General features: G+C 43.6%; 4 protein-coding genes and 1 pseudogene across 4 annotated transcripts; 3 read left to right on the top strand and 2 right to left on the bottom strand.

Moving 5' to 3' along the window:
• The first annotated feature begins 2,604 nt into the window (after positions 1 to 2,604).
• Positions 2,605 to 26,423, top strand: LOC107305074 (annotated as a pseudogene).
• LOC107305169 (reactive oxygen species modulator 1) lies at positions 11,103 to 13,334 on the top strand. The gene is made up of 3 exons (XM_040528339.1): positions 11,103 to 11,287; positions 12,519 to 12,556; positions 12,989 to 13,334. Exons 1-3 carry the CDS (start codon positions 11,212 to 11,214, stop codon positions 13,100 to 13,102), a joined length of 228 nt encoding a protein of 75 aa, XP_040384273.1. The 5' UTR covers positions 11,103 to 11,211; the 3' UTR covers positions 13,103 to 13,334.
• LOC102706410 lies at positions 13,436 to 16,151 on the bottom strand. The gene is made up of 3 exons (XM_015841838.2): positions 15,190 to 16,151; positions 14,690 to 14,856; positions 13,436 to 13,854 (listed from the first exon to the last, which is right to left on the bottom strand). The coding sequence occupies exons 1-3, from the start codon at positions 16,108 to 16,110 to the stop codon at positions 13,647 to 13,649; spliced, it is 1,296 nt and encodes a 431-aa protein (XP_015697324.2). The 5' UTR covers positions 16,111 to 16,151; the 3' UTR covers positions 13,436 to 13,646.
• Positions 16,986 to 20,999, top strand: LOC102705946 (CDT1-like protein b). Its single transcript, XM_006661826.2, has 8 exons — positions 16,986 to 17,133; positions 17,902 to 18,281; positions 18,367 to 18,486; positions 18,568 to 18,796; positions 18,979 to 19,635; positions 20,175 to 20,370; positions 20,462 to 20,552; positions 20,721 to 20,999. Exons 2-8 carry the CDS (start codon positions 17,917 to 17,919, stop codon positions 20,776 to 20,778), a joined length of 1,716 nt encoding a protein of 571 aa, XP_006661889.1. The 5' UTR covers positions 16,986 to 17,133; positions 17,902 to 17,916; the 3' UTR covers positions 20,779 to 20,999.
• On the bottom strand, positions 22,374 to 23,145 carry LOC121055568 (putative ripening-related protein 5). Its single transcript, XM_040528338.1, is given in 2 exon segments — positions 22,374 to 22,799; positions 22,801 to 23,145. Coding segments are annotated over 2 exon segments (591 nt in total). The 5' UTR covers positions 23,086 to 23,145; the 3' UTR covers positions 22,374 to 22,493.
• Positions 26,424 to 26,575: the final 152 nt, after the last annotated feature.

Raw genomic sequence — 26,575 nt, 5'->3', positions numbered from 1 at the left:
CTGTCAACTTTTACCTCCATTATCAATCTAAAATGTGATTCATATTTGGGCAATCTTTTGAGTCGATACTTAGGAACAGGATAAGATTTCCATGGCACATATTTGTTGAATATACCCACATAAAAATTAGTGTCATGTCCCAAAGTACGAACTTCCAGTGAGAAAAACTTATCTTATAGGGAAAAATCAAATAAACACGATGTCTATATATCAACATCTAAATTATGATAACATGTTCCGAATGGTCAGTTGACCAGAGTTACATACCAGTCAAGCTGCACAGCGCGAATTCATTTTCTTTCTAATTCTAAAAATTATAATTATATGGAGTCAGCCTACCACACAAAACAAGGTGCAAGCTGCTGCAGACTAATCTCAAACAAAAAACAGTATAGATATTACTGACATTTAGGTGTTAAATCTTCAACTTTTCTGTTTTAACCCCAATATATATGAGCAACCAACTTGTGACTTTTGAAAAGCTGTTTTCTTTTTTAGAAATACAATCTCCACTATAATCTTAAGTTGGACATTTGCACAAATAACAGAAACAATTGATAGAGAGCACTTAGTATATATGTATACACACACACACACACACACACACACACACACACACACACACACACATATATATATATATATATATATATGATTCAGCAGTGTATATCTGCACAAATGGAAAAGAACCATAAAATGAGCTGAAACTGGTTAAAAGTTAAGATAGTGAACCTTTAAGCGATTCTGAAGGCAAAACGAGAAAAAAAAAACAAAGCCAGATAATGTTATGTAATACAGTAGCTCCAGAAATCCAACGTCCCTAAATAATACATATATTGCCTGCACAGAGGAAGTTCACAAGTGAGTTCAGGAGGGAAAAATATTTTCCACGGAATAGCATCAACTAATTTGTTCTCCCTGGAAAGAAATTCAACATATGGATTCACTCTGGCAAATTTTCTAAACTGAGATAGTAAGAAAATGAATAGGGAAGCCAGCCACAACAGGTGATTACTCTTTACCTTGAAGGCTTGGCTAGCTTAGATGATAAAGGAAGGGTTGATCATGAACAAATTATCATATTGATGAAGAGCCCATGTAAGTGAACAAGACCACATACTTGTAGTAAAAAAGAGGGTTTGTAGATAGCCTGTGATACTAGAAATCGCATGTCAACCTGCAAATAGAAAGAAGAAAAGGTACTTTCCGCAGGCAACACAAGATTCACCTTTGACTCTTTTTGGTTTCCAAATTATGCTGTTGATAGAATATGGATGAGCTATTTAAATTATACTATAGTTGCTTCTTTGGAAGTACTTTTTCCACAATAGAGTTTGCAAAAAAAGAATGGCAGATGTGAAAATCGAGAAGACATACCTTGGGACAACTAATAAATAAATCCACTATTTTCCTGCTCATAGGTGCTCTTATATGCATGCAGAACAGAGACAATAAGCAGATATCAGTGACCTTTTTTTAGGGTGAATCTTAATATATTAGAGCAGAATGAGAAATTAGTTTGGAAGGCTCTAAAACATGATTATTTCCCAAGTAAACGAGATTGGTTGACTTAATTTGGAAATATGGCAGAAGACTATATTGTCTCCACAGTCCAGACTGACATCAGTACAAAAGTGAGTCCTTCAGTGATCAACAGAAAGAATATTAGGTTATTCATTCAAGGTAAATAATATGAAAGCTTGGATATATAAACTAACCGCCGCATTGGTAGTTGTTGACGATGTGAAAAGGAGTCTTTGCTTGTTCATAATCTTTGGGCTACAACAAACATAAATTAAACAAGACAATCAAAATACATTATGACATGATTTTTTTTTACAAAAAAACATTCTATCATCCACAATCAGAATTCAATTCATTGTCTAATCCAGATCACTGTAATACTGCAACACTAAAAGAAGTATGTGAACAATAACATATCAAGCCCACTTCTATTTGAATGTGATTAGGTTTAGAGTTTTTACCCGTTCTGGTAGGATCAAATGGTCAATAATTTACACGGCCACATAGAACTCACTATTCCAAGAAAGTTAGCAGACCCTGCCAGAAAATATATAGCACAAATATTGTTTCTTTATGTTGACTTCTAAATGGAGGGCTCCCGACCTGCTTGAGAGTATTGTCAAAACCACAAGATGTAGGCTCCCTGGCGCTTTTATAAAGTGCATATATCCATTCAGATTTATAGCACGCAAAAAACTAATACAAGCTTACAATTATTTGATGGAGTAATTGAGATAGCTATCAGGCAGGAGCATAAACTTGAATCTGCATCCGCAGTGTCCTCATTTGAGGAAGTGGCTGGATTTGCAGCACAACGACTTTGCTCGCAGAAGCGGCATTGAGACTCTAGGGCTCCCGGCTTGTAGCACTTTTCTGAGAGTGAGGATTGCACTACAGTTGCAGGGTATTGATAGAATCTGCTCGGCCTCAGTGGTGAGACCATCGGGGGAAATTACCTCAATAGTGAAATGAGCAGGTGGCAACCGGTTGTCCCTCAAAGTCACTGTTGTCGCCGCCTCATCTGCTCCACCGGAGAGCCCATCGCTCCAGATCAGAATACCCTACGTCGTTGTGGCATCGATGGCTCGCCTAGTTGTTGATAAGAAAGAGGATGGTAAGAAGAGGTGAGAGAGGATCAAAGGAGCGGGGGCAAGGTTAGCGCTATGCAGGGCAATGTGCATGATTAGGGGAACAATCAAGGGATTGGAGCAGCTGACGGCGGCCTTCGGCGTTCGGCAGCCGACGGCGTGGGTACGGCCAACGGTGTCCAACCACCGCGGTCTGAATTGGGGCGACAGGAGCCAACGCCGGTAGGGAGCGTTGGGGTGGGAGCAAGCGGTGGAGCCGGTGCCGGCCGGGAGCTCGGGGGCGGTCAGCGTTGGGGCGCCGGAGGTGGGCGTCGGAGTGGGGGTGGGAGCTGGCGTCGGCTAGTCGGAGTGGCGGTGTTCGGCGTTGAGACGGTAGCAGGCGGCGGTCTTCGGCGACGCATTGGGGCGGGAGCTTTCACCGGCATGGTGGGCGCGGTGCGCGTAGTTAGAGGGTGTGTCTTGCAAGAGAGAGGTGATTCAGATCATTTTAGTCATTTGGATCAATAAATCTAACAGTGCAAAGTCGATTTTCTTAAACCTATATACATTTGCTTGGGTAGTCATAGAGCAATTTTAACTCCTCCTTTTTATATTAGTATAGATATATTGAGGAGCAACGACCCGGGCTGCTGCGAGGACGGCAAGAGGTACCCGTAGTACCGGTGCTTGCCACCAATGACGGCCAGCATAGGCGTCGTGCTGACGCTCAACAGCTTCGAGAAGGGCAGGGACGGCAGGGGCCCCTCGGAGTGCGACAACGCGTACCACTCCGACGGCGAGATGGTGGTGGCGCTGTCCACGGGGTGGTTCGCCGGCACGGCGCGGTGCGGCCGCCGTGTGAGGATCACCGCCGGCAACGGGAGGACGGCGTACGCCAAGGTAGTCGACGAGTGCGACTCCGTGCACGGCTGCGACGACGCGCGAGCACAACTATGAGCCGCCCTGCGACAACAACGTCGATCGTCGACGCCTCGCCGGCGGTGTGGGACGCCCTCGGCCTCGACAAGAGCGTCGGGATGGAGCACATCACCTGGTCTGACGACGAGTGACCTACCACCATTGTTGCATGGCGACCAACCACCATGTTTATATGCTCGAGTGTTCGACATTGTTCATGTTTAGGGATGGTAATGGGGCCCCCGAAACCCAAAACCCGACGAATAAAAACTCTATTAGAGTATGAAAGTAGGGTGAAATCAATACCCGTGGGGCTAATATTGGCTTAAAATCCTTCCCATCGGGTGAGGCGGGGACGAGTACGTTCCCCAGCCCCCCGTCCCCGTATACCCGTGGGTACCCGTATAAATTGTGATTATATACATATGTTATTATCCAGCCCAATAATAGCAGCCCATTAGGCCCAACTAGCAGCCATATAAAAGAGTAGAAATAGAAATCCTAGCTCTCTCTTTCTCTCTCACAGCCCGAGCTGCCAAGCTCGTCATCCGTCGCTGCTTTCTCTCTCTCGTTCTCTCTTCATCGTCGGACAGTTGGAGCACGGAGGCCACGAGGCCGCCAGCCGCCATCTGCGCCGCCGGCGGGCGCAGCCGCTCGAAGCATGCGAGCCTCGCCGCGCCGCCGCCCAGCTCGTCGAGCCACTATGTCGTGCTATGTCGCCGTTGTCACGTGGTTGCCGCCGTCGGCCTAGCTCGCCGTGCCGCCGCTTCGCGCGAGGTCACGGCCGTCGCGCAACTCGTCGTGCCGTGCCTTCGCACCAGGTCGTCGCCGTCACACCAACACGCAGCCGCTACTCTATCTTGTCTATGTCACCATACGTCATGGGTATGGGTCCCTGTCAGGTAACCCGTACCCGCTCGGGGATGGGGATGGGGAGAATTCCTCCCCCGTTCGTGGGGATGGGGATGGGAGTATTTCATTTATATGGGGACGGGGACGGGGTGATGAAACCCGACAGGTGCAGCCCCGTTGCCATCCCTATTCATGTTGCCAATGCCGATGTCTGTATGTGTATAGCTTGTGTGACCATGGGCCTTTGTGCTGTGCACGTTGGCCCATTGGCTGTAAATACTTTGGTTGGGCCTAGCCCATGTTAAATTCGGTTGAAATTATATGGCCTCTGTTTTATTTGTATTCAACAACTCTCACCGTTATCGTTTGGCTTTTCTGAAAATAGCAACAATATATTTATAGATGAAAAATAATATGTGAATAAATTTTTTATATATGTGCTCTTAGCGATCTAAAAGCAAAGGGCAGAATATAAAACATGATTAAAAAATTCTAAAACTAACTTTAAATTTCATGTTAAAAAATTAAAGGCTTATAAAGCATAAGTAAAAAAGCGGAAAAAAATGAGGCCATTTGCTGCAACCATGCCGAGGCCTTCCGTGTAGTGTTGTATGACAAACTGCGGACTAAGGGGTTGTTTAGCTGGGGGTTAAACTTTTTAGCCTCATATCACATCGGATGTTTGGACACTAATTTGAAGTATTAAACATAGACTATTAATAAAACCCATCCATAATCTTGGACTAATTCGTGAGACGAATCTAATAAGCCTAATTAATCCATGATTAGTCTATATGATGCTACAGTAATATATTTGCTAATTATAGATTAATTAGGCTTAAAAAATTCGTCTCATGGATTAGCTCTCATCTATGAAATTAGTTTTTTTATTAGTCTATTTAATACTTTAAATTATTTAATACTTTAAATTAGTATCCAAATATTCAATATGACAAGAGACTTAAAAATAAAAATAAGTCACAAGCAACAAACACCACCTCACAAACCTCTCGGAGGGTCCACAGGCAACTTCTGTGTGACGATCACAACAGAAAGCAAGAAATCCACTGCACGGATATCATTGACATCTGGTCTTGTTTATTCAGCAGCTGAGCACTGTCTCTGTCCCCGTAGTTGCTCGCAGGTTGTCACCAGCATCATCAACCAGTTGTAGCTCATTTTTCTAGCTCCAGTCAGAGATGGCAAGAAACGTACTCAAACATCAAAAGCAGCTCTTCCAATGACCAGGATGATACTACTAATTAATTTAGCCAATTGCAGGCTGAATTGATTGTACACGATGTCGTTCAGTGAATCAGACATCAGTCCTTCGCGTCACGTCTTCCATGTGAAAAAGAGACTCATACATTAAGGATGTACTCAATCCCGTCACAGATATTTAACTTTAGTATCAGATTTAATTTGGTTAAAATTTTAAAATTCTACCCAATGTTTAATATTACAATTAGCTTATTAAATGTAACATGATATTATAATACTATTTCTCTAGGCAAATCTATGTGTACAATACCATGAAATTTCAAACAAAATGATTGAATCTTGTACCAAATGTTAAACATTTTTAGCCTGATAATGCAATTGTTCAATTAGTGTAACAAAATTAGATAATAGCAGGACAAGTACAACAGTGTAGACGTTTGTTGTCTATTTGACATACGCAGACAGCTAAATAGACAGCTTATATAATGATTTGTCTATTTGTTTGTCTTCAAAACGTTTAATTTATCTTTTGACACATAAATCAAGATAATCAATAGTGCTAGCGAATAGACGAGACGCGGCGTACAACAGTGCTAGCGGTGGTATTGGAGTACGCACTCCTGCCGTCTCTTCGTGAAGAGACACTGTGGTCGTCTGTTAGATGGGGATGAGTTTTTTTAAAAAATTTCATAACATACAGACGACTTAAAGACAGACGTTGTACATGTCCATAGGACTCTTAACCAATCGTCCAATCATCTACTTACAGCTCTCTAATCAAGACATCTACACGCCAAAAGAAAAGTGGGGGAAAAGTAACAGCAACTACTGATAATCTAGATGCAGTGTTGGTTCGATTTGGATGCGAGTGACAGAGCGAGAGAAGCTTCAGCTACACACGTTTTGACTTACCAGGCTCATCTCTTCACCACCTCTGTTGCTCACTTTTGTTTGCTCATCGATCAATCATTATCAGATGTCTAATTTGACGTACTTATCACTCAACCACCATTAGACATGCGATGTTCGTTTAAAAGGAAAAAAAAATATACAGGATGATCTTTTCCCTTATTTAAGAAAAAGTCAAACGTTATACCCATAAATAAAAAATAATTTAGTATATTATATATATATATATATATCAATTAAAAATCAAGTGTAGAAAATAAATCATTAAAATCAATCTAAAATTTAAATTAAAAATTAAATTTTAGCTTATGCTTATAAGCGAAAAAATGAGCCGGCAGTACCAACCATATACGCACCTCTCAGTTTGTTAATTACAGTGTCAGGCATTCAGGCTGTTCCCTAGGCTAAGCAAGACGAAACCTGAATTATGTATGCGCTGTACCCATGACTAGACTGTTCCCTAGGGTTATAATTTTTGACAAGTTGTGCACCGTGCAAGGATACGAGTGGTTACCCAGATTGTCGACAGAAAACAATAGTGCTACACCATGCTAATTACTGATCTCGTTGGCTGGAGGAGTACTTCGGGTTTAGTTGTTGGGACCGGATTTTAGTTTATTGTCTAAATTTTATGTATCACATCACAAAACAAGAGAGACGCATCCATAAACACGTCGCACCGATCCTAGAGGCGTCATTTTGTTTTTTTTTTCTCTATTCTAATGTGATAGGAGAACCAATCTACAAATTGCAGGGTCTTCCAAACACTACATCTTTTATCAATGGCTCGTGACAATAGACATTGTAATGGCTTACCCCTCGGTTATATCATGTTGCTTAGATTTATATGAACGGTAGATTTATGAGATTTGTTTTGGTCCAACAAAAAATATTTTAGGTATCAATACCTTAAGATATCAAATCGTTTCTGATCATTGAATCTAACCATACACATCCTATTAATTTAATGGTGAAAAATAATTTGGTATTTTAAGGTATCGATATCTCGAGTTACTTTTTATTTGGACCGGACCAAATCTATATTTATAGTCTGTGCGTGCGTATGATCGTGAGGGAATGTTTGTTTCGGAAGATTTTTTAAAAGAAAAATAGGAGGAATTGAATTGTTTGCTTGCTTGGGAATACGCCCTTAACCGAGTTATGGCAAGCAAACGTGAAATGCACAGCGGCGGCCGGCAGCAAAACCAGCCGTTGATGCCCCGTTTCCTCGTGCGCTTCGACGATTTTTCGCGTGCCCCCCATGTGCGCCTAGCCCGTGCCGACGCCGACGCGCGCCCATCCCACCAACCAACCCGGCCGCGGCCGCGCAACCGCACCAAGCGAAGCTAGAAAGCGCAGGAAAAGCGCGGCGCGCGCCGGTGCGGGACACGCACGCGTACGCGGCCGTGCCGTTGGTGGTTTGGGCAGGTGGAGACTTCACGCCCCCGCCTCCCTCTCCCTCCCCGCGACACGCTCCATCTCTCTTCCTCCCTCGAGTCAACCACATCGCCATTGCCGTACGTCGCGGCGTTAGCCTACCTCTATATACAGACTGCAAACAGAGAGGCGCACCGTTCTCAAAAGGAAAAGGTTTGGTTTCAGTGGCTTGCTATGGCGGATCACCAGAGGATGAGGATCCACCCGGTGGACCTGGAGGCCGGGCGGCGGCAGCGGCCGACGGCGCCGCTCGTGCCGGGTGGCTCGTTCCGGTCCGACAAGGGCGACCCGGCCGCCGCGGCGGACAGGCGGCGGCCGCCGCCGACGACGCACCTGCCTCCGCCGCCGCGCCGTGTGGCGCCGCCCGTTCCGCCGCTGCCGCCGCCGAAGCGGCGCCGGGGCTGCTGCTGCAGGCTCGTCTGCTGCGTGATGGTGACCGTGGTGCTGCTCGCCGTGCTCGCCGCGGCGGCCGCGGGGGCGCTCTACCTGTTGTTCGACCCCAAGGCGCCGCGCTACTCGGTGGACCGGCTGTCCGTCTCGGCGTTCCAGGTGGACCCGACGCTGACCGCGACGGCGAGGTTCGACGTGACGGTGACGGCGGCGAACCCGAACGCCCGCATCGGCATCTACTACGAGCGCGGCTCCAGCCTCGGCGTGTGGTACGACGCGCACCGCCTGGCGCAGGGCGCGCTCCCGGCGTTCTACCAGGGCCACCGCAACACCACCGTGCTGGCCGTCGTCATGGCCGGCCAGGCGCAGCTCGGCGGCGCGGTCATGGCGGCGCTGCAGGACGCGCAGCGCACGGGCGCCGTGCCGCTCGTCTTCCGCGCCGACGTGCCCGTGCGCGTCGAGCTCGGCAGCCTCAAGCTGTGGAAGGTGACGTCGCGGGTGCGGTGCGACCTCGTCGTCGACAGCCTCGGCGTCAACAACCCCATCAACATCAAGGCCAGTAACTGCAAGTTCAGCCTGAAGCTGTGACGGCGCCATTGATGCTTCTTCCTCCTCCGATTCTTTGATTAGCTCAGTTCTTGGCTGCTGCTTGCCATCTCCGTGATGGATTCTTTTCGGGTTCGAGTGCTTTGTAGCATTTGCATTGGTGCACTCATCCTGCAGCCTCTGAACATTACATCTTGTGTAGTTGAGATGAATAATACCCATGTATATTACTAGATTTTTCGCAGAGTAAATTTCCAGCCCAAATTGTTTGGCTGTTTATAAGCCGCTTATTAACTATGGAACAAAATTATGATAAAACTTTTACACATGTGTTTTTAACCCAGTGGAAGAATATATTACGATAAAAAAACTCCTAAATAAATTCGAAATTTAAGTTTTAAATTCTAAATACTTATAAAGATAAAGATAAGCATAAGCAACAAAAATTGGGGCCCTCGTCAGTTTCATATCTCCATGTTCATAAGACTTTTTATTTAAATTTCGGCAACAAATTAAAGTGTCAATGCTCTAGCGCCTACACAGGACATGGACAGGACTGAACCTATCTCACATACCACAAAAGTCGTGTTTCTTGACAAGAAAACAAACCAACTACATGAGTTCAGCAAAAGAAATTAATCAATTTTTTTGCTGATGATTATTAGAATCTGATGATGCACGGTCAATCACAAGTACACCAATGTTAACTACTATCACCTAAAAGTTGAATGGAGTAAACTTTTTTAGTCGGGGGAATGGAGTAAACTAGCCGTCATGTTCCTCAAAGTCAATAGATTTCTACCTAATTCACAAGAACAAGTGAACAACCAGGATCTGCAAAAATCCACAATTCGATGCGCTTTCAATACTTTTCTCGAACACGGCGGTGAAAAATCATTGAAATTGCGTCAAGCAGTCCGAGTTGGTGTATGCAGATCTCCAAATGAAGTCGAGGCAAAGAAATGCATGTCCACTCATTCACTCTAAATTTACTTTATTAAATATTCCTATGGAATTTAATTCCTAATTTTTTTTCCATCTTTCTCATTGTTTCAAATTCCTAGTATCCAGTTATCCACAAAGCAACTCACGGTTCACCCATCATTTGAACATTTTTAGGGGCCTAGGGCGCTCCAACTCCAGGATCCTTGCAGAAAATATAGTTTACAATGTAAAATAAATATTTTTGTAATAATCTGGTTTTACACTGAACTGTGAACAAAATGTCTTATTATAATGACCTTAATCTAGCTCTAGCTCCAACTCCAATAATTTCCGGAGCCAGAGATACCCAGCACAGTATTTTAAATTGAACTTTGACTTTATTTTTTTTTCTACAATATCTTGCTGCCAGTTGGAAAATCATGAATACACGAAAAGGTTCATTGAAGTTCAAATCTAGCATAACACATTTGTATCATGGACGTACATATACATCTAGCTTAACTAGTAGAAAACACATGAAGTTTTAAATTGAACTTTGACTTTATTTTTTTGTACAATATCTTGCTGCCAGATAGAAAATCATGAATATGCGAAAAGGTACATTGAAGTTCAAATCTAGCATAAGACATTTGTATCATTGGCCTCCATATACATCTAGCTTAACTAGTAGAGAACACATGAAGTTTGAGTCTTGAAATATATACATGCTTTACAATTTGCACGAAGGAATTTCTTAAAGGTCTACTTACTCCGTCTCAAAATACTTGAGTACTACTTCTAATAAGATTCAAATTTGCGAAATAATGCCCCACTACTTCTCTATCTATCTCTTCATCTCAACCAATCGTAATATTTTCCTGTTTAGGCCTTGTTTAATTCAGCTTGAAATTATTATAATCTAATTTATTAAGAGTAAGCTAAAACGAACGGATGAATTGCTGTAACAAATCATTACCAGCTCCATTTCTCATATGAACCAATCATAACCACTTCTCACCTCAACTTTAATTTCTCCAAAATATCGTAAATTAAACTATTTTGAGACAGGCAGTAAACGGCAAGAAATTAAACTTCTGTTCCAAGAAAATCAACTTTTTATTTTTCTAAAACCCCAAGAAAACTTTTAACCTAGCATAATCTGTGGGCCGCGTACCAACCGCCATCAAAATCTTAGCATCGGATTGATCTAAGCCGTCCGTCACGCCAATCGGACGGCCCACGAGGCCTCCCCGTCTCAAACCCAGCCGCGATCCGCGGCCCAAGGAAATCTCGGCCCGGTAGCGAGCGACGGCGGCGAGCCCAAATACGGGCGGCTCGATTGGACGCCAAGCGAGACGAGATTCCGTAGCGGCGGCGGCGGCGGCGAAGGAGGGGAGGAGCGGCGGCGGCGGCGGCGGCGGCGATGGCGAGGACTGACAGCTGCCTGGCGCGCGTCGGCGCCGGGGTCGCCATCGGCGGCGCGGTCGGCGGGGCCGTCGGTGAGTCCCCGTCCTCCCCCAAAACCCTAAACCCTAGGTTGCAGTTGCACGATCCATCCACGAGGGAGCGGTTCGATTATGAATCTGTTCGATGGGGTTCGGAGGGTTGGTCCGAGGGATCTGCTGCGGCGAGCCGCGAGTTTGGGGGCTTGGCGCCGCGCGGGCGGCGTGGGCGCGTCAGATGCGGATTTGCAGTTATGCGTGTTCGTTGGGAGCTCTCGTCTTGGGTGGGAGTCTCCGGAGGTGGAAGATGGAAGACGCGTCTGTGTTGGCACTGTTGGGTGACTAGGGCGCCGAGCCGGCTCATGCTTGTTCGCCAAAATTTCTGTGCTTCAGGGCTGATGCGTTGCCGGGGGTCTGTGTCGAAGGCTTAGTTGCATTTTGTGGTGCATAAAGGTTAAAACTTTTTCTAGTGTTGTGTTTGACTGTGTAGTACCCAGGGGTGCTTAATTCCGATGTGAGAATGCGCTAGTATTATACAATGGGAAAAGGCTTTGCTTAGTCATATACTATTAGTAACAGAAAGTATATTATCATGACCCTTTTTTTGCTTCAGCAGTAAACTGCCTTTGAAGAATTTATCGATGAATTTATCAGTGGTGGCTCTATATTCCCACTACATATATGAAGGGACAATCTGTTTTTTTCTCTTGAAGATTGGATCAGCCTGGGTCCTGTGATCTGCATAACATGTCTTGTTCTGTCTTGGAGTTGTGAGGTCGTGTGAAATATAGGAAGAGTTTTACTCTTTTAATTAACCCATTCTCTTAAATCTTAATAATAGTTAGTTGATATAGTTCTTTGCGGCATTAGCACATTATAGGGAGGGCACATGTTAGCCTGGGGTAATGGTTGGCTCATTTAGTTCAATAGATGAACAAAGTTTCAATTTTGAGGGATTCAAAATGAAATTTAGTTAATTTAATTGAACCAAAGTGGGCCAACCGTTACCCACGGGTCGGCCCATGCCTGCCCTTAGCATATTAGGATATAATCTGGCATATTTATGTGCTCAGTAGTTACTTTTGTCATTTGGAGGCATAAACAATGTTTGTTTTGATATTCTTTCTGTTTACTGCTTCATGCTAGAGAACCAGTATTTCTAAACTATGTCTAAAATGTGCGTGCTTACTTCGTGACTAGTTGTTTACAATATTAAAATGAAATTAGTGGTAATATGGATATCAAGAATCAAGATGATAATTTGCTTGTTTTGCTCTTCTCTGCACAGGTGCTGTCTATGGGACTTATGAGGCTATCAGATACAAGGTATACGTCTAAATACTCGAGTTGCTTGCTGGTGACAATTGTATTTGTTCTCCTTGTTTGCTTGAACCTTTGGTGATGAATAATGAATATTTATTGATGTACCGAACATTAATTGGGAAGTACATTTATTGTCCTATTCTTCGAGATATAATTGTACAAAGCATATACCTTCCCACTTTGGTCATGAATTGTCGAGGTGGCATGTTTACTTTTTCAACAAGTGTTGACTGTTGGCTAGTTGATTCTTTTGGACAATAATCACCTTTTGTTTGCTCAATGCATATAGCACAAAGGAGCTTGTATTGTACATCCGTAATAGTAGAAATAGCAAATTTCATGAGTATTTTACGTAAGGAGCTTGTTGATTAATATATTCTGCACCTTTACTCTGGATTCTAATGAGCAACCAAATACTTTGATTTTATTTCACAGGTCCCAGGCTTGCTGAAGATCAGATACATTGGACAGACCACCGTTGGTAGCGCTGCAATATTTGGTCTTTTCTTGGGAGCCGGAAGCTTGATACACTGTGGAAAATCATATTAGTTAGTAGCATTAAGTTTTGAACTCTACCCTAGCCGTTGGGCTACAAAGGATCAACTGAGCGAACATTTATTTGATCTTTATGTAAAAGATTACGACTAATACCTGGTGGCTTGGGCTGGAAAGGACGATCAGATTCATCTGTTATTATGTCTTGGTGTTCCTTTTGGTGTGGAAATAAAATGTGCTCATCTCTATGAGGGATGCTGATAGTGGAAGCAGCACCGGTGAAAAATGGAAACTGGCCTTTTTTGTAACTCATATTTTTGACCATCTTCTCATGGAGCAGCAATACTGTTGTAAAAGTGACAGGGAAGACTGAAGAGACAGAGGAGGTGATACTGTGGTAAACTGCTGATGCTGCATTACTGCCATCGTGTGTTTAACTGCTGTACAATACTTAAAATTAAGTAGGATTACAAAACTGAACCGCAGCTCTAGGAACAACGAACATCCTCCGGAGTGCCATTAGCGCAACCTACAAGTGCAGTGCACTTTTACAATGGAAAATTGGGCTGTCAAAAACCTAAAATAGGCTGTCAGCCTGTCACAAGCCAATCAGTGCACGAGGTCTGTGCTCCATGGTCAACAGAGGCATACCACTCTGTGAAACGGCTCTAACAAACCCCATATTAGCAGTCAAAGTAGGAGCACGCCAATGGTCACCTGTACCGAAAACAACCTTGTTCTTCATTGCAAGCTTCCTTGTCGTCGGCAGGTCCATCATACGGGCCGATGGACTGTCTGGGACAACTCTGCAATGTCCAAAACCACTTGGTAGTCAACAGTGCTGTAACATGTTGACTGACAAAAAATAAACTGAAGACAATTTATCCAGCATGTTGGTCACATACTAATGTATACGGCATATAAAGCATAATTTAGAAATTTTGGTAGAGCTTGTGGAACAAGGTGTGCTGTGTATGATCAGAAAATGAAATTGAATGGGTGAACAAGACAACATCCAACCAAGGCTACTGTAATAAAACATAGTTTGACATCCCACCGATGAAGCAGGAGCTAAAGGACATTGCTAATGCATTTTTCTACATGGCATTACATGGAATTGTTTAGCCCTAGCAAGTTACTACATGGTTGGTACTTGTACTGTAGGTGAACTATCAGGAGTGAGCGAGTGGCCGCGGACTGATGACCAATGAGATGATGAATGGATGAAGGCCTTAAACACTTCATGTTTTGTTGTACTACCTCAGTGCATATAAATATCAATCATGGCAAAAATTAAGTGACCGTATATTCAATGCAAACATCTGAAAAATTATAACTTAGTCCAATGAATCACTATCTAACTTAAATATAAGAAAGATGCTGGAATAAGTTCCGGTTGATCTAAAGGAAAAACTTCTTCCATGTGAAAACAAGTACAACAAACACAAAAGATTAAAAAGAAGACTGGGCGTTGGGAACCATCATAGTGATTGGCCTAAACTATTTTACGCATGAATTTTCTATTTCGAAGTTCTTTTTCCGACTTATGGAGTGCGTGAATGGAAATTACTTTTTATAAATCTCCTTTAGTAATTGAAAGGAAGTCCACTTGCAATCAGAAAATTTTCTATCAGAACTTACATAAGCTGCTTCAGTAATTGACTTGCTCTTATTTGTTCCTCAGGCCCACCACACATTGTAACAATTTCTTTAAACTCAGAGCTAACAGTTTCACATATGATACATTTCTTTCCATCCACTGCATCTCCCAGCTCAACAAGTATTGGATACTGGAGTTCAGAATGTGCCTGCAAGCAAGCATGGAAACACACTAATAAGCACTAGAATGTACTGAAATCAAATCTGATATTCTGAAAGCCTTTGCTAAACATATATCTTTTCCCAAAAAGTAAACCCAAATCTAGAAACACTAATTTTTCTACAGCCCAGACATTCTTGAGATGAGTCAAACAACATTAGAAACTTGAATGCCACAAATCTCCTATCGAAATCACTACAACGGTACACTAAATAAATTCATATCTAAGTCACTATAATGGTGCACTAAATAGATCCGTCTTGCAAGACAAAATGAAACTACATTCTAAGTTGAAAGGAGAACATTTGAGACTTGAGAGCACCTGATCCATGACGAACTTGTAGTTGCACTTGAACCTTGCCCTCGTCTCTGCCTCCGGTATACTCATTAGCCTTTCCACACCACCATTGCTGATCCCTGACACTATTGCAACCAGAGCCGTGGTGTCCAAATTCACCAGCTCCCTCGATCCCATCTTCATCTTCCCCATGAAGATACTAAACCCGCCGTCCAATTTTTTCCCACCGTGCTCCGTCACCTCCATCTCCGGCGACGGCAGCAGTCGCGGTAGCGGTGACGACACCTCACCACCACCTTCCGCGACGTCAATCTCGAACGCCCTGAAGCTCCTCATGTCCTCGTTTGGGAGGAAGCTCACGCTAACCCACCCCTCCTCCTCGTCATGGTCGGCATCGCGGACGAATTCCGCGAGCAAGTCGATCTCGACGGCCCCGAACTCCTCCGCGAGCCCCCTCGCGGGGTCCGCGCCGACGCCGCGGGCGAAGACCAGGAGCAGCTTCTCGGGGCGGGTGGCAGGCGGCGCCCCGCGCGCGGACTCCAGCACCGCCGCGACCCGGGCGCGGAGGCCATCGGGCGGCGCCGCGGCCCACGCGAGCCTGGACGGGTTGCGCGCGGAGAGGAGCGCCCAGGCGGGGCGGCCGCGGAAGGCGCAGGCGAAGTCGACCCCCGGGAGCGGCGCAAGGCGGGACGGGCACCGCACGGCCGGGTGTTCCAGCACCAGGTGGAGGGCCGCGAGGTGGGGCAGGTTGGACGACAGCGGCCGACCCGCGGCGGGCTCCGGCCGGCTCGAGTCGAGGAACCGCAGCTCGGCGGCCACGAGGCGGAGCAGAGACCGCAGCGCCGGCCGCCGCGGCAGGGAGGGAGACGCCGCGATGCGGTCCCGCAGCTCGCGGCACCGCGCCCGCGCGAGCTCCACCTCGCCGGAGACGGGCGGCGCGGCCATCTCACGCTCCACCCCCAATCGGAGAAAATTGCATATGTAAACGGAGCGATTCGCTAAAATGTCATTATATAAATTATATAAATGGTTTCGTCCAAATACCATATAAATACTTGTGATTTGCTATTTTACCATTTTTACTGTTAACTTTATTTTAGTGCTTTTTTTCTTAATTTGCCTCTCTCAACTTATTTCCTCCATCTATATCACAAATACACTATTTGCTCCTAATTTTTTTTATCGTATAAGAGGCACAGGACGTTGACACTCTCTATTTTTCTCGTCGTACAGGACGTCATATTTTTTTTATTTGTCAAAAATAAGTAAATAAAAAAGTACAGTGAGAATGTAGAAAAAATACACGTGCGACAAATAAAAAAAGAAAATATGCCGTCCTATGCGATGAGAAAAATAGAGAGCGTCAACGTCCCATGCCTCTTGTGTGATAAAAAATTGAGAGCAAATAGTATATGTATGGAGCAAATGAGTTGGGAGAGACAAATTAGGAATAAAAAAGCATTAAATGAAGTTAATAGCCAAAATGGTAAAATACCAAACCGAACAAGCACTTAAGCACTTAGATGATATTTGGGCGAAGCCTATTTACATTATGCCATTTTAGCGAATCCCTCCAAAACGATCATGATAGATATGCAATTTTCTCCAACGATCGAGGAAGACGCCGCGCGTGCTCGAACGGGCCAGGCCCAAGAACGGCCCAACGGAGCCCACACTGGGCCGAGAAGCCGTGCGGCCCACGAGACGATTCCGAGGTGTGAAACGAAATGACGAGAGAAATATTACCGTTGGGCTCGGCTGCTCGGGTGGGTGGGTGGCTTCCTCCGTTTTTTTTTGAACCAGCCGCGGCGGCGTCTCCGTCGCTTAGCTTTTGGATTTCGTCGGCGCCTCGTCGTCTCCCTCCTCGACCGCGCGCTCCCGCCGCCGCCACGGCGAAATCAGCCGCCGGAAGCGCCGGAATCCTCCGGATCTGAGGGGGCGCAGAAGCTTCCGGGGCTCTACTCGCCGGTACGCTCCCCCAGATCTGAGACTCCCGTTTGTTTTTTTTTTCTCCCCAATTTTAGTGAGGCGTTTGCCTACATCGTCTCGTCATTCTCTACACGAGTGCTCTGATTTTTTTCTTTTTTAGAAAAATCTCGCGCTTAGTCCAGAGATTTGGGTCTTCGCTCGATGCTCTGAACCATGACTGGTTTGAGCTGCCGTAGTGATTTTATCTAGTAAGATTCGGTTAGTCATGTGGTTCCCCGTAGAGAGATGATTAGGGTTTAGGGTTTGGGGGTAATGGTGAATTCTGTGAACGACCACTAGTTTTGAGTTGCCGATGGCAATTTACTACTCGACGTTTTGAATTCCATTTCTGCTGGCAGCTGTATGTTGAATTTTCAGCTCGGTTATATTTTTCCCTGGTGAATTTGACTAAATTTCGTACTAGGATATATCAGATTTTGCGTAACTAGCTCTGACCAATTCCATGGGTTGTAATAGTATTGGCAATACAGCATGCTTATAGCAATTCACAAATAGTTAGACGTTAAGTTATTTTTTACATGTTTAAATGGTTTTTTTATTGGAGTGATATAGTTGATTATCCTGCCTTTCTCACTTTTATGGCAAGGAATATGCTAAATATGGGTCAATCTTTGCTGCTCTTGGATTATGTTATGTTATACTATCGTCTGCAATTTACTCATGTACTTCAGGACTCCTTGCATTTGCGTACGATTGCAATAGAGCGTTCTAAGTATGTTCTTATTCATGATCATCCTGTTACTGTAGGGCTTGGTGCTAAAGATGGTTGAAGGGAAAAGTACCCAGCTTGACCTTGAGAAAGAAGGTTCAAGTAGCCCTGCAGCTACACAGAAGATGAAAGTTGAAATGGAAGATTCTGGAAGCAAAGTTGAATCCCCCACACCAGAGAAGCCTGAATCTAGAAGGACAGGGATCGCTGTCAGTTCACTTGCAAAAAATTTGCTTGCCGAGAGGTACAAGGACAGATTTGCTGCTCAGTTGTTGGGAGATAAGGATGAAGAAGAAACAGATGATGAAGATGGTAATGGAAGTATTTCGCCAGGTGGTGGTAATCAATGTACAGTTTTGGAAAATGTTGATAGTTCTGGCGCATCTTCGAAAGATGAACCAAATGATCTTCTTGAGAAGTGAGTCATTTTTCATTTTTATCTCATAAACATGCATACTGCCTAGGCCTTATTACTCACCGTGCTTTGTTGCTTATAACTACAGGCACAAGAATTTACTTAATCTATTCAATCGAATGGTGAGTTCTATAAGATTGCTGAGCCTACGGAAGAAGATGACTACATTTAAGAACATTGCCACCCAGGTGGAAATACTCACAAAGAGGTATTAATAAATTTGAGCCATCAATATGCAAAAGCTCTTGATTTATTTTAGTCTGATGAGGTTATTTCTTTTGCGCCACAGGAAGTTCTTATATACACATTTAGCCCAGATGAAGCATCTGTTTCCAGAAGCAATCCAGATAAAGAAAATACTCTTGCATGATGAGAAAAGCCTTTGCATGTATGCTGATATGGAAATTACAATTCTAATGGATGCTGTAGAATGCAGAAGTCCTGATCAATCCTTGTCCATGGAAATATGCGACGCTTTTCACTCAAAGCTTTTGAGTTATTTGGATGCTCATCATAAGGTACTAAACTTAATCAACTTGACAGTTTGTGAAGTTTTTGTTGTCATTGGTACAAAATTTCCAATGATTTGCATTCTGGACCTTAACTGAAGTTCCTTTTTTAATGCCGAGTAGACTCATCTCTATTTCTTTTCTTTGTCATGGATAGATATCTTAGCAACTTCACAATTGTTTGCATGCAGGATATTGATATTCCTGAAGCCATGCTACCAGAGCCCTTCAATTCAAGGGATAAACTGCATCTCAAGGCACCACATGATGGACATTCTTCTGAGCCACATCTTCAAAGTTCCAATGAAAATGAATTGTCAAATGCTTCACACTTCCCACGTTCTTTTCAAAAGCTCATGTCAAAGAAAATTATTGTTGAAGGAACTGATAGGACTAAGTTGCTATCTGATCCAGCAGAACTCAGTACGCTGAATGCTGATGATGCAGAAGGGCCTAAGAGAAGCTCTAACATGCAAGATCGGCATGCTTCTATTCCATTCAAGGCTGATATTTCTGCTACTCCAAGCCGCCAGTTGATCTCCAACTGTCAAGAGAGTACACCAAAGCAAGGAACTCTATGTTCACCCTTGATGGCTGAAACACCAGCAATGCAGACACCACAGAGGCCATTGCCCACTCCGATTGAGAAACTTGAAACCACAAATGGACAAACTTCTGAAGCACGATCTGCCAGTTCAGCTCGCCGTTCACTAGTAATGTACTCACCAGCAAAACTGGAGGAAAGCTCTTCTGATCATGATGGAGCCATCCTTATCTCAGAAAACGAGGTTACAGTCGGCAAATGCCTTTTCCCAGATGCAGGACACAATTTTACTAAAACACTAGAGGTATGTGCTGTTATGTTTTTTCATATATGTCTGCTTTTGTTTAAACATATACTGGGACATGAATTTCTAAAATGCAATAGGCAATTGCATGACTAAATACAAATGTGTTTGTGCAGATTCTCACCACTTTTAAAACTTCATTGTACAATGAAATAGCTGATAGCTGCTGTTATTTCTTCCTCTTTTTCTTGATTGAAGTTATATACTTGACATATCCAATTTCTGAATAATTTTGATGTTGTATTCATATATCCCTTCACCTTGATTGTTGGCAGTGCAGTAATCAATCCATTTTTTTTTGGTCAAAACAAGACTAAGAATAGTTTGCTCTTAGAATCAGCTTGGAATGAACACATGGAGACTACTGAGAGCTAGCAGTAACCTGCCGATTTGCCTGTTATAATAGAAGGCTTGCTTTTCAGCTCTTCCTGCTATAAGTTACAAGTTACAACAGAGCAGTGGACATGAGAACTGCATTGAGAATTCATTTGCCTGGTCCCTGGTGACTATTTTCTGATCAGATGAATTGTTATCTGCAGGAAAACAATCCCGTCATTTGCTTTTCTGATAAAGACAAAAACCCAAAAGTAGACCGGGCAGAATCCCAGGAAAAGATAGCTTCTTTACAACTCACGTTTGACATAATCTGTGGTATTTCTACGAAGAATTCGCATATTACAAAACAGGAACTTTTTCACAATATTCTTGCTAACAACTTGGAGATTGAAGAGACAGGTATAGCATCGATCTAACCGTTTCAACCACTTTGTACTTTGTGTTGATTGACTTCCCCCCTTTACCTCTTTTTTGGATTATCACTTGACAGGGGATATAGAAGAACAGTTGCATATTTTAGAGTATCTGTCTCCTGATTGGATATCTAAGAAGGTGATTCCTGGTGGAGATATTCTTTACAGGTTAGTTTAAGTTACTTGTATTGGGCATCTGCTAAATCTGTGCCTTTTTTGCATTTATTTCCATATACATATTATCTACCAACACTAAAAAAATACTAGTATATGGAATCTGTAGATATTATATGGTTGTCCTTAGGTATTAGTAATGCCTTTATTTCCCATGTGCAGCATTAAGGAAATAGCAGATCAGAAGTCAGTTCGTGCAAGACTCATAGAAGTCATATGAGATACTATGATGCGTGCAAGGACGAAGAGAAACAACCATGTGAGTACTGACGTTTGTAGGATTTGATCAGCTAATGTGCCAGCTTACCATCATGAGATCCTCTGGATTGCTCGTTTCTGCCTGTACTTCCAAATGTTAGTAGAAACAAACGCAGATTATTCAACATATGCTTTTGCTGACCCTCCATATTTGAGTAATCCTCTGGATCCGTTTAGTGCTAACATTGTTTGGAGTGTTGAATTTACAACATAGAATGGAGGGACCCATGCCATCATTCAACACTTTTGTGCTTATATCACACAGATCCAAGAGTGATGACTGATGCAGTGATGAGTCCCCAACTATGCTTGTTGCCATGTGTAATATTGCAAATTCCGTTTGCGTATGTGTGGCTCTCTGAGTCTTGCACCCGCACTGCTAGTAATTACAAGCGTACGACGTAATTTACTTGCATATGCTTTGCAATGAGAGATTGGTTTATTGCCCATTGCGATTTCGTATACTACCTCCGTTCCCAAATAAGTTTATTTTTCAGTTTTTGATATAATGTTTTGACTTTGTTTTATTTGAAATTTTTTTACGATTAATATTTTTATTATTGCTAGATGGTAAAACATAAATAGTACTGTATACATGACTAATTGTTTTAAGTTTTTTACAAAACATTTAAATAAGATGAATGGTCAAACTTTGGACACAGAAATAAAAAAATAATGTTATTATGAGAGGTAGTAATTAATTAATTTACTTGTCTATGCTTTGCAATGAGATATAATGTTTTGATAGGAAATTTATTGATTTATTGGTTTATTGAGAATGGATCGGTGTTGGAATCTCAAGTACTCTCTCTGTTCCATATTATAAACTTTCTGGATTTACTTAAATTTATTTATGTATTAATATACATATTTTATATGTGTTTATATTTATTAGTATACATATGGATCTAAGTAAAACTAGAAAGTCAACAGAGAAATAGAAATAGAAAGTAGTAATTGTTTTTATTTTATTTTTTGGTTTTCTATTTTAGGTGGCGTGCTGATGAGGATAGATGGAGGATGAAGTACTGCGCTGTTTTACTCCCTCTGTCCATCTTTGATCAGCACATAAGACTATACGGGGTAACAGGACCATACATCCTGTAATATATACACAACACACCAAACATCAAACATGGACAGGTGAATAAACGGGATCACAAGTGCACAACCACAATCAACTGCCGTGCTAGCTAGGTTTGTTAGTCTTCAGTTTGTCATACAACAGTACACGAAAGAATCGATTAGGCTTCAGCATGGTTGTAACACAGAGTTGTTGAGCACAAATTAAACAGACCCCGTATAATTTCAACCGAATTTCACATGGGCTAGGCCCAAACAAAGTACTTACAGCCAATGACAAGTTATACACATACGGATATATATCGCACTTTTAATAATAATCAAACGTTTGATTTTTTATTCTTATAGTAAACACGCGTGTGATGCATGGGGTTGAGGGAGGATATGTCCGAGCCTTTTAATTTGCGTGCACACCTTCAAATTATATGTCATCTAACAACAGTGAACGAATCAAGAATTTGATTGATGTAGTTAAAATTTTTAAACATTTTATTGATAGGCAGACCCTATATACCGGCATTGGCAACGTGAACAATGTGAAACACTCGAGCGTATAAACATGGTGGTGGGTCGCCATGCAACAGTGGTGGTAGGTCACTCGTCGTCAGACCAGGTGATGTGCTCCATCCCGGCGCTCCTGTCGAGGCCGAGGGCGTCCCACACCGCCGGCGAGGCGTCGACGACGTTGTTGCCGCAGGGCGGCTCGAAGTTGTGCTCGTCGTCGCAGCCGTGCACGGAGTCGCACTCGTCGACCACCTTGGCGTACGCCGTCCTCCCGTTGGCCGCGGCGATCCTCACCCGGCGGCCGCACCGCGCCATGCCGGCGAACCACCCCGTCGACAGCGCCACCACCATCTCGCCGTCGGAGTGGTACGCGTTGTCGCACTCCGACGGCCCCCCCGCCGTCCTTTCCCTTCTTGAAGCTGTTGAGCGTCAGCACGGCGCCGGTGCTGGCCGTCACCGGCGGCGAGCACCGGTACTGCGGGTACCTCTTGCCGTCCTCGCAGCAGTCCGGGTCGTTGCTCCTCTCGCAGTTGCCGGACTTCCCCGGGAGGTAACCGCTGGCGCGGCACACGCCGACGGCGCCGGCGCCGGCGCCGGGGCGGAGGGAGGCGGCGAGGCGGGCGGCGGAGAGCGCGGCCAGGAGGAAGATCGCCATGGTGGCGGCTGCTCTTGCGCTCGCCATCTTAGTTAAGCTTAGCTAAGTGACACTTTGCACTGCACCTTGCTCTCGATGGATTTTTGGTTTGGATTTGCTTGATATGGAATGGGATTAGAGGTGCTTGAGGTTATATAGCCGTGCTGTTGCCATTGTTTAATCAACCTGGATGAATTGGTTTTCTGAGACGGCAATCTTGTGTTAATCTTTGCTGCCTTTGGTTACTTGGATTAATTTGTGTTAATCTTGTGTTGCTTTGATCGCTTGTGGTTAATTACTTAATTGGAGGGTTGCAAAGAATGAGTTTAGATTAGTCATCTCTGAGCTTTTTTTTTTCGATGTCTATTTGTGAACATGACGTGCCCGTTCTGATGGGTTGTCTGAATTAGCTGCCGTACCGTGTCAAATGGTTTGATCATCAATGTACGAGATATATACCGTGAGTAGTAAAGTCTAAAAGAAGACCTCTCGGGTAGGCCGGTAACAGAAATGATGGCGCCACGTGGCACACTTCTTTGGGTAAGAAAGAAAATAGCCAAAATTCGTATATAGAGATTACGTCTCGTCTCATATGAATGCATATAGGCATTTAAGAAAAATAATTTGACCTCATGCCCTTAGGTTTATACCGGGCTTCACGATCCAATTATAGAGATTAGCCAATAAAAGAAAATGTCTAATTTTGCTACCTCAACCACTTGTGGTTTGAACTGTTCTTTCATCCCACAGTAAATCAGATATGTACTCTTCCTCAATTACCAAAATCGGCTAAATTCACCAGCTTTGGTGGTTTGAACTATTATTTCATCCTACATGTCATGTTAACTTGGTTTTCAGCCTACGTGACGATTAAAAGGCATTGCAATTTAAAAAAATGATATAACCCACGTTTAATCCAGATTACATCTATCCCTCTTGTTCCTCTTCTCTATCTCTCCCTCTTCTCGCTGCATGGCGATTAATTAACCATGTACTAATCTATTACCACGTTTTTCGTGTCAGACAAGTTAACTTATCATCTTTCTACTGAATGCAACCTTGTTCCTCTTCCCTATCTCTCCTCTTCTCACCTCCCTATCTTCCCCTCATCCCCTCATCCCCGGTGAGGCAATCACCACCGGTGGCCGGTGAGCTGGGCGGATTCCATCGAGTAGAAAGAAGACCGTGTGTTGTATGGTGCAAGCCGAGGAGGAAGGCCGACTTTGAGTGGAGGGGACGACGTGGGCCGTCTTCGGAGGAGTAAAATGAGTCTAGATGCAGCGCGGTAAATATATTAATAGATTAGTACATAATTAATTATAGAAAATGGAAAATATATTAACATAATTGTTTAAAGTAACTTTTCTAAAGGAAAATTTTATAAAAAAATACACCGTTTAATCGTTCGGGAAGCTTGTGCGTGGAAAACGAGAGAATCTGAGGTAAGTTAAATGAGCCGAACGCGGCCGTGGGCCATTAACCCATGGTTAATTAAACTACTTGTTTTAAACCTATAATACATTTTAAGTAACATTTTTATAATTTTCTAAACAAATACATCATGAAAATTTAAGAAACATGTGTACCAAAACCGACCGATTTTATCGTCCATCTTTTTGCTTTTGCTTATGTTTATAATCCCAATTTTAAATTTTCAAGCTTAAATTTAATGTTGATTTTAAGATTTTTTCACCAAATTTTATTTTTTGTCTTGACTTTAGATCAATATATTAATTTATATTTTTTATTTATAAAAATACGGTTTGTCTTTTAACCACTTTTACTCTTTCACGCTCTCTCGAGCAATGCCTAAACAAGTTGGACTAGGCGTGCTCAACTCCACAGCAAGTTGGACTAGGCGTGCCTAAACAAATTGGTGCTTTTGTCCAACTTGATTGATTCATCTATATCTTTCATAATGACCCAGCAAGTTGGAGATCAGTCGGCCGCCGGACACCAATCTCAAAAGGTTACTGTTACTCCCTCCATCTTAAATGTTTAACACCGTTGACTTTTTATACACGTTTGATTGTTCGTCTTATTTAAAAAATTTACATAATTATTAATTATTTTTATTTCATTTTATTTATTGTTAAATATACTTTTATGCATATAAATAACTTTACATATTTGACAAAAAAAATTTTAATAAGACGAATAGTCAAACATATATAAAAAGTCAATGGCGTTAAACATTTAGGGACGGAAGTAATACTCATAATGTAAGATGTTTAAATTTTTTTACTTATAATATTTAATCATTTGTCTTATTCAAAAAATTACGAAATATCATTTATTTTGCTTGTGACTTACTTTATTATAAAAAAAACTTTAAACATAACTTATTATTTTTTATATTTATACTAAATTTTTGAATAAGATGAATGGTGAAACATCTTCCGTACGAAACGGAGGAGGTACTACTTTTTTAAGAAAATAAGAGACGACCAAAAAAATGGTTCAGTTGCTCAGGTCAACGGTCAACCCCAAGCTCCTCGGCTATATAAAGTCGATGAACCTTTCATCTCCAACCACGCGATACAACAAGTGCGCATTAATTAGTCCACGAAAATGGCGAGTCGTCGTCGTCGTCGTCTCCCCCACGCGCTCCTCCTCCTCCTCCTCGCGATCCTCCCCCAGCTGTCCGTGGTGGCTCTCGCCGTCGCCGGCGGCGCGCACCGGCGCTCCCTGCTCCAGTCGAGCAGCTGCCAGCCGAGCGGCTCCATCACCGGCACGTCGGGCGACTGCAACACGGACAACGGCTCCGACTGCTGCCAGGACGGCGAGCAGTACGCGACGTACGCCTGCTCCCCGCCCGTCGCCGGCGCCGGCGGCGCCGGCACCGCCGCGCTCCTCACGCTCAACAGCTTCGCCGACGGCGGGGACGGCGGCGGCGCGTCGTCCTGCACGGGGAGGTTCTACGACGACGGGCAGCTGGTGGTGGCGCTGTCCACGGGGTGGTTCGACGGGAGGAGCCGGTGCGAGAGGGAGATCGTCGTCCGGGCGGCGGGCGGCGGCGCGTCCGTCACGGCCATGGTCGTCGACGAGTGCGACTCCCAGCGCGGCTGCGACGACGAGCACAACTTCGCGCCGCCGTGCCGGAACAACATCGTCGACGGGTCGGCGGCGGTGTGGGACGCGCTGGGGCTCAACAAGGACGACGGCGAGGCCCAGATCACATGGTCCGACGCTTGACGACGAAGCTAGTGACGTGTACGGTGTACCTAGTAAAATAATCAGTACGCACTACTACCTGAATGACTTGAAACACTGCGACCGTTTGATTAGGCAAAATCACACTGTAACCGTTGATCAATTAGACCGTACGTAAGTCAGATGGTTAAATCGTACGTATAGCAATTTATGAAAATAATTTGTTTTACCGATGATACAACTCATAAATCTATGATTAACAGCATGTCGAATAGTTCACCTAAATTTGGTTCTTTCATATCAATAATTAAATAACCATCTAAAAATTACTCTTTATATATTTCAGTAGATCATCCATACTATATCTCACATGTCACAACTAACT

The sequence above is a fragment of the Oryza brachyantha genome, chromosome 10 (genome assembly GCF_000231095.2).
Source record: "Oryza brachyantha chromosome 10, ObraRS2, whole genome shotgun sequence".
Taxonomy (NCBI): Eukaryota; Viridiplantae; Streptophyta; class Magnoliopsida; order Poales; family Poaceae; genus Oryza; species Oryza brachyantha.
Note: the sequence above shows the minus strand (reverse complement) of the source record. Positions and strands in the feature narration are given on the sequence as shown.

Coding starts and splice junctions, on each gene's coding strand:
- LOC102705946 (XM_006661826.2), top strand. CDS start 17,917: ATGGTTGAAGGGAAAAGTACCCAGCTTGACCTTGAGAAAGAAGGTTCA. Junction 18,487..18,567: donor GTGGAAATACTCACAAAGAG/GTATTAATAAAT, acceptor TTTGCGCCACAG/GAAGTTCTTATATACACATT. Junction 20,371..20,461: donor CTTGGAGATTGAAGAGACAG/GTATAGCATCGA, acceptor ATCACTTGACAG/GGGATATAGAAGAACAGTTG.
- LOC102706410 (XM_015841838.2), bottom strand. CDS start 16,110: ATGGCCGCGCCGCCCGTCTCCGGCGAGGTGGAGCTCGCGCGGGCGCGG. Junction 14,857..15,189: donor ACAAGTTCGTCATGGATCAG/GTGCTCTCAAGT, acceptor GCTTGCTTGCAG/GCACATTCTGAACTCCAGTA. Junction 13,855..14,689: donor CAATTACTGAAGCAGCTTAT/GTAAGTTCTGAT, acceptor TGGACATTGCAG/AGTTGTCCCAGACAGTCCAT.
- LOC107305169 (XM_040528339.1), top strand. CDS start 11,212: ATGGCGAGGACTGACAGCTGCCTGGCGCGCGTCGGCGCCGGGGTCGCC. Junction 11,288..12,518: donor CGCGGTCGGCGGGGCCGTCG/GTGAGTCCCCGT, acceptor TTCTCTGCACAG/GTGCTGTCTATGGGACTTAT. Junction 12,557..12,988: donor ATGAGGCTATCAGATACAAG/GTATACGTCTAA, acceptor TTTATTTCACAG/GTCCCAGGCTTGCTGAAGAT.